General features: G+C 39.0%; 2 protein-coding genes across 2 annotated transcripts in view; both read left to right on the top strand.

The window, feature by feature from the left end:
* The window catches only part of LOC122079479 (chorismate mutase 1, chloroplastic-like), an 18,031-nt gene extending 17,158 nt beyond the window's left edge, over positions 1 to 873 (top strand). The window contains exons 5-6 of the mRNA XM_042645996.1: positions 229 to 321; positions 446 to 873. Coding sequence (XP_042501930.1) covers positions 229 to 321; positions 446 to 682 — 330 coding nt within the window. The 3' untranslated portion in view covers positions 683 to 873. The remainder of the gene's footprint in view (positions 1 to 228; positions 322 to 445) is intronic.
* Positions 874 to 1,586: 713 nt separating this feature from the next.
* LOC122078779 (pentatricopeptide repeat-containing protein At3g62890-like) lies at positions 1,587 to 5,585 on the top strand. The gene is made up of 2 exons (XM_042644905.1): positions 1,587 to 2,909; positions 3,742 to 5,585. Exons 1-2 carry the CDS (start codon positions 1,725 to 1,727, stop codon positions 4,450 to 4,452), a joined length of 1,896 nt encoding a protein of 631 aa, XP_042500839.1. The 5' UTR covers positions 1,587 to 1,724; the 3' UTR covers positions 4,453 to 5,585.
* The last annotated feature ends 1,243 nt before the right edge of the window (positions 5,586 to 6,828 follow it).

Here is a 6,828-nt window from a genome sequence, read left to right as displayed (position 1 = left end):
TGGGGAGGGGGTGGTGATCTTAATAGATCCATCATGTGACTTGGGTTCAGACTGTCAAAATCAATTAAATATTCAAAACATTGTTAATCTTCCCAGTGACACAAACTGCTGGAGCTTCTGATTAGTGGTAGCACAACTTCAACTTCCTATAGTTGTGTTTTGTAACGATTTTAGTTCAGAACTCTTGACCTCAGAGTTGGTTATGTTTTATTCTAATTGTGGTTGTAGGCACTCTCAAAGCGAATTCATTATGGCAAATTTGTCGCAGAGGCGAAGTTTCGAGCTGCCCCTGCTGTCTATGAAGCTGCCATTCAAGCACAAGTATGCTTTCTTTCATAGTGTGTTTCATCTTTGTTGTTATTTTTAATAAGGTCTTCAATGCACTATGATGAGAATGGCTTTTAATACTCTTCTACTCATTCTGGTGATGCCATTTGGTTTGCAGGACAGAGATCAATTGATGGCTTTGCTAACCTATGAGGCAGTGGAAGATTCAATCAAGAAGAGAGTTGAGATGAAAGCCAGGACATATGGGCAGGAAGTTAGTATCAATGGAGAGATGGCTGGAGATGATTCAGTATGCAAAATCAACCCTAGCTTAGTTGCCAATCTATATGGCGAGTGGATCATGCCTTTGACCAAGGAAGTTCAGATTGAGTACTTGTTGAGAAGGTTGGACTGAGGAACAACAACCTATATATGCTAGGGCTTTTATATTGTGATGCCGATGTTAATATGTAAGATTTACTTTAGTTTTTTTTTTTTTTTTTTTTTATGCGGTACAAACCATAGTTAAATATGATGCAGTTGATATAATTCAGATTCTAAACTTGTTCTATCAAGACATCAAGGTATGACCCATTTGGATACCAAGGAACATTCTGAAATTTTAAAGCATTAAAACACATGCACACGCACATGCCTCCACCATTCTGAATCATATGAAGCATTTTATAGGGACATTCACAAACACACCTCAATTTTGAAATAAAGTTAATTAAAATGAAACCAGAAATCACCCTGATGTAAATTCTGTTTTGAATATGGGAATCAATGAATTGACAGATTTGAGTTTCGAAATCATATATCTGAGCTTTTTAGCATTCTCTCCGTGCCTTTTGTGTAATGTTTGAGAGTAGCATTCGGAATGTGGATGGGGACATTTTGATAAGAATCACACATATTCCCTCCGGAACATAGCCGAGCCTTCACCTATTCTCGGCACCATGAATGGCTTCGTGCTTCTGTTTCGTCATCAATGTAATCAATAAACTTTGATAAGAATTATTTCACTAAATTAATAATTAATTTTATAAGCTCTGGGATCGCTACCTACATGGTCGTGTGGTCACAGCATGAGTGGTGATCAACTAGGGGAGGTGGACAGGCATTCAACTAGGGAGGCATGATGGTCCTTTCACCATCCCTTGTGTTTGGTCATAGAGTTGCATGATCGGGTAGGAATCTTTTTTCCTTAATTTTATTCCAAACAAACACTTGCACTGTAGTGGCTTTCTTTAGAATTTTCTCATAAGCATAGAGTGAATGAGTGTTAAGAATAAAATTTGGATGTCGGAGAAAAAAAAAATTTAGAATTTGAGGAGAGAGATTCCGTAGGACGATTGCCCGATTATTATGTTTTTCTTTTCTTTTCTTTACTTGGCATCCAAACATAGCCTAATCGAACCAACGGCTTTTCAAAATACGAAAAAGCCTAAAAGTTTATGCGCCACTTCTTCGTCTCTTCCTCTTTGATGCCTCCCCTTCATCATTCTCCATTTGTCAACTCAAAGTACAGAGCTTTAGAAGAAGAAATCTTCTCTCTCTTATCCAGCTCCACCAGCTTCAGTCACATTCTACAAATCCATGCTCGAATCTTCACCCTCGGACTTCACCAAAACAACTTCATTGCCACCAAACTCCTGAACCTCTGCTCCTCCTCCTCTTCAATCAACCATGCGTGCCTTACCTTCCACCACATCGCGAACCCAACTGTGGGTCTATGGAATACTTTCATCAGAACCCTTTCTCAGAAAAAGCTACCATTTGAAACCCTCAGAACATATACCCAGATGAAAAAAGCCCGAATTCCACCTGATAATTTTACTTTCCCCTTCCTTCTTAAGGCTTGTTCTCTCCTTTCCCCTACCCCACCAATCGGCCCAGCCATCCATGGTGAGATTATTAGGACTGGGTTTGAATTTGAACCTTACATTCGGAACTCATTGATTGATATGTATTCAAAATCTGGCCATCTTGAGAGTGCATTCTTTTTGTTCGACGGAATGACTGTGAGAGATGTTGTTACTTGGAATAGCATGATTGCCGGGTGTTTCCGGAGAGAAGATGTGGAGAGGGGTAGGGAACTTTTTGATCAGATGCCAGAGAGGAATGTGGTTAGCTGGAACACAGTGGTTTCAGGTTATGCACATAATGGGCAAGCTTTGGAGGCGTTGAAGCTTTTTAGGAAGATGCAGTCAGAATGTATCCCACCGAATGAAGTAACACTTCTCAGCGTTATGTCTGCTTGTGCACAGGCAGGTGCAATTGAGATCGGGAAGTGGGTGCACCGATATATTGAGAGGAAGGGAATCAAATTGGATGTGTACTTGAGTAATTGCTTGATAGATATGTACTCAAAGGGAGGGAGCTTGCAAGATGCTTGTAAGGTGTTCAATGCAATGGTAGAAAGGACTGTGGTTTCTTGGAACTCAATGATTGCTGGCTTGGCTATGTATGGATGTGGTGAGGATGCAGTTTTGCTGTTTGAGAATATGGACAGGGCAGGTGTAGAACCTAATGACATTACTTACATCGCCATATTATCTGCTTGTAAGCATGCTGGATTCATTCAAGAAGGGCGGAAGTATTTCAAACGTATGGTAGAAAAGCATGGGATCACACCTAAGGTTCTTTTTTTCATTTTTTGTGACTCTTATTGTTATGGTTGCTCTTTGGCACTAAGATCATGCCTTGCTTTCTCATGCTCTCAGTACATGGAACATTCCTTGTTTTGCTTTTCTTTCTGCTGATTCAATTTATGGTTTGAATGTATTTGTCCTTTGTCTAGATCTCTGTTTTTTACCTAAAAATAAAACAGAAACTCATGTCTATTAGAATTTCAGTTTGCAACTAACACTTAAAAACTCAAACCTAACCTATACATGGGCTTCCAGAAGGGCCATGTTCAAACTTGTTTACTACTTTTTTTCTACTCCACCCGTTTCCTCTCTCCCTTTCTTACAACTTGGTTGATTCCTTAGGCTTAGTTTGGTTCTCAAGAAATGAATAGAAACTGAAAATTCAAAAGAGAGAGATTTATAAATCAATCATTGCATCATCGTTTTTTCATCATGATGCAATGATTGTCTTATGTGTCTACCTCTCTTCAAATTCAAAATTTTTTGAAAATTTGATTTGATTTTCTATTCATTTCTTGACAACTAAGCCTTAGTGAAATATTTCAGATTTAGAAGCTCATGAAATATTAAAGCTTTCCAAGAATAGTACGTCTCTGGCATTAGTTTGAGCTTCTCTGGATCTTGAAAATTCTAGTTACTTTTAACCATGTCTGGTCAACTCAGTTGTATGCTATTTTTACTTTTTACCAAGATTGGTGGTTGATTCATAGTGCTTTAATTACCTTGTCCTAATTTATGGAAATCTTATTCGATCATCTATCTATATATTTGCAAGTAAATTAGTGCTAATTATCTTCCAATTATTCTTTCCTTTCGACAGGTTGAGCATTATGGCTGCATGGTTGATCTCCTTGGTCGTGGAGGTTTTGTAATGGAGGCTCATGAACTGATAAAAAACATGCCCATCCTGCCAGATGCTGGTATCTGGGGTGCCTTACTTGGTGCATGTCGAACTCATGGGAATTTGGAGCTTGCAGAACATACAGTGGTTCGCCTCCTTGAGTTGGAGCCATGGAATGCAGGGAATTACGTCCTTCTGTCTAATATATATGCAGCAAGAGGTCTTTGGCATGATGTTGAAGAAGTGCGGAAGAAGATGAAAGGAAGGAGGGTCCAGAAAACTCCTGGGTCGAGTTCTATTGAGGTTGAGAGTTCAATTCACGAGTTTTTGATTGGAGATAGGTCTCACCCTCGCTCAAAGGAGATATATGATAAGTTGGATGAACTGGCAATGCAATTGAAGCTTGCAGGCTATGTGGCAGAGACAGACTCTGTGTTGCATGATATCTGCGAGGAAGAGAAAGAGAATGCTCTCAATGTTCACAGTGAAAAACTTGCCATTGCATTTGGGCTCATTAGCACAGCCCCAGGAATGACTTTAAGAATCATCAAAAACCTGAGAGTATGTAAAGATTGTCATTCTGCAACTAAACTTATATCAAAAATTGTCAAAAGGGAAATAATTGTCAGAGATCGAATTCGATTTCACCACTTTAGGGACGGAATGTGTTCTTGTAAGGATTTTTGGTAGCATCACATTGCATTTTCCTTGGAAAGCAGTTAAAACATACACAAATGATAGGCTTTCAATGGGATAATTGATAACTCTTCTTCAGGATTCTTCACTCTCACTGCCACTGGATATCAGAGAGGCAATAAAGAGAGATCCAGAAGGATGAGTTAGTGGGGTGAACTTAGTGTTGATGGGAAATCCTGGTGACACCAGTGCTGAAGGATGCATATGATCAGAAGAGGATGGGTAATTGCTGGATGGTTGGATAGTGGGTTTGGCTAGTGGATACACCCCCAATGATGTAGCAGGGACAGATGAAAAAATGATGTTGCTGATATATGGGCTGGTTTGGAATGGGATTATCTGTGACAAGGGACATGGAATTTCAAATGCTGCAATCTCTGTCCACCATTTAAGCTATCCAATGTGGGGTGCTCTGCCTCCTGATTCAGTGATTCTTTGTCAAGGAAGCTACTTCGCTGATTGAACAGCAGACATGGGTTTTCTCATATGGGAATCTTCCCGATCACACTCTCTTAATTATGTGTTGACCATCTAATGCAGGAATCTTTTTACCCATACAAGCCATCGAAGTATCGGCACTTTATTGACAGATCATGAAGGACCAATGAACAAGAAGCGATCTAGACTAATGTAGAGGTGAACCAGACTTTTATGATGCATCTAATAGCACTGCTGTTCTCTCTGATCTATGATTAATGGTGAAATTATAGTTAAAAACAATAAGTTGAGCCAAACACTCGAGATTGGTCAAACTGGAATTCTTTCTACAAATTTGATCACCAGGCTACTGAAGCCCTATGGGTAGGAGGATTTTTGTGGGGTCTATTTATCTATACACGGCTAAGGGAAGTCTGATTTCTATAACAAATGCTAATCTTTTCTTGTATCTGATCTTGATGACCTTCAAAAAGAGAGGAAGAAGTTGAAAGTTGAAACTGATCGATCACTAGGGAAAGAGGTAATGGTATGAACGGCTTGAGCTGGCTGTATCTCTGTTTGTCTGTTTGAACGTAGAAACGAAAACCTTGCCTTATTTTATGGTTTTGGAACCTTTGAGATCCAAAAGGTAAGCATCTTTAAGTAGAGATTACCTCATCAATATTATATTATCAATGGATACTTGGACACCCCATGTACTATGGCTAGATTGCTACACATACCAAACTAGTTATTAGTTATTACTTTGATCTACTAGATAAGAAAATTAATTAAAAGATAGGTAGGTTTAAATTTTTTGGTAGGTTTAAAATTTGTTTTACATCTGTAAGTTTAGATTTTGAAAAGATTTATTAAATCCCAAAAGTTTAAATTACTCATAGTTTCCAAGAAAAAAACAAATTGAACTTCCTAAAATACCCTAACACCTCATATCTCTTTCCATGTTTATTATTCCTCAAATATGTGGGACCCATCACCACCTCCTTGTTTTTCTCTTTTTCTCCTGCTTGGGGCCGCACCATCTCCTACTCACACTCCCTCTCCCCTCTGCCCTCTCCCGCTCCCATCAAAGATAGTGAATCTTCTTGTCATAGGTGTTCCTCTTACCTTGCTGCAGACCATATACGGTGTCCTTGCTATCATCACCCTCTCCATTGATCCTCCACTGTTCCACTAACAGAGAATGGTTTAGCAATGACAAAGCAAAGGAGCTTGTGGATGGAAATGCTATCTGAGAATATATTATATAAATATATATATTTTTACTTTCTTTTTGGGACTCTTCCTCTTTGTTGGTAATCGTCTCCTTTTAGATTAAATAAGCAGGACTTTCAAGGTGCGCATTGTAGGGATTGGTTAACTGCAACTTCAATGGGTTGTGAGAGCGGGAGAGGGGAGAGGGAGCGTGTGTTGCAGGTGGGGGATTGCAGTGGGAGATGGTGCCGCCCCAAGAGAAGGAGGATGTAGAGGAGGTGGTGGTGGTGGGTCCCACATATTTGAAGAATAATGCAAAGAGAGATGAGGTGTTAGGGTATTTTAGGAAGTTCAATTTTTTTCTTCTTGGTAACTATGAGTAATAAATAACTTTTGGGATTTGCCAAATCTCTTCAAAATCTAAATTTATAGACGTAAAACAAATTTTAAACCCACCTATCTTGTAATTAATTTTCTTATCTAGTGGATCTAAATAATAACCCCTTAAAAATATTACTTGAAGCCCTATCAAACTTGACGGTGTTAGTTTGCTCTTAGTGGTTGAATGAAAATACCATTTTACCCGTTATGAGTGATTGATCAACTTACCTTTTAAACCTTATTCAACCACGATTTGGAAGGGGATTTGGGTTTTAAAAAAATAAGCCATGCGTGCCCAAAAATATACAGTGGTAGGCAATAGTGTGCGGCAGAGAGCCTAATCATCGAGATAGACGT

The sequence above is a fragment of the Macadamia integrifolia genome, chromosome 5, assembly GCF_013358625.1.
Source record: "Macadamia integrifolia cultivar HAES 741 chromosome 5, SCU_Mint_v3, whole genome shotgun sequence".
NCBI classification, from domain to species: Eukaryota; Viridiplantae; Streptophyta; class Magnoliopsida; order Proteales; family Proteaceae; genus Macadamia; species Macadamia integrifolia.
The sequence above is the reverse complement of the archived record's forward strand: the minus strand, read 5'-3'. Positions and strand labels throughout refer to the sequence as shown.

What these genes read in the sequence shown, in the direction of transcription:
- LOC122078779 (XM_042644905.1), top strand. Translation starts at nt 1,725, where the DNA reads ATGCGCCACTTCTTCGTCTCTTCCTCTTTGATGCCTCCCCTTCATCAT. An exon ending in AGCATGGGATCACACCTAAG is followed by an intron (nt 2,910 to 3,741) that starts GTTCTTTTTTTC and finishes TCCTTTCGACAG; the next exon opens with GTTGAGCATTATGGCTGCAT.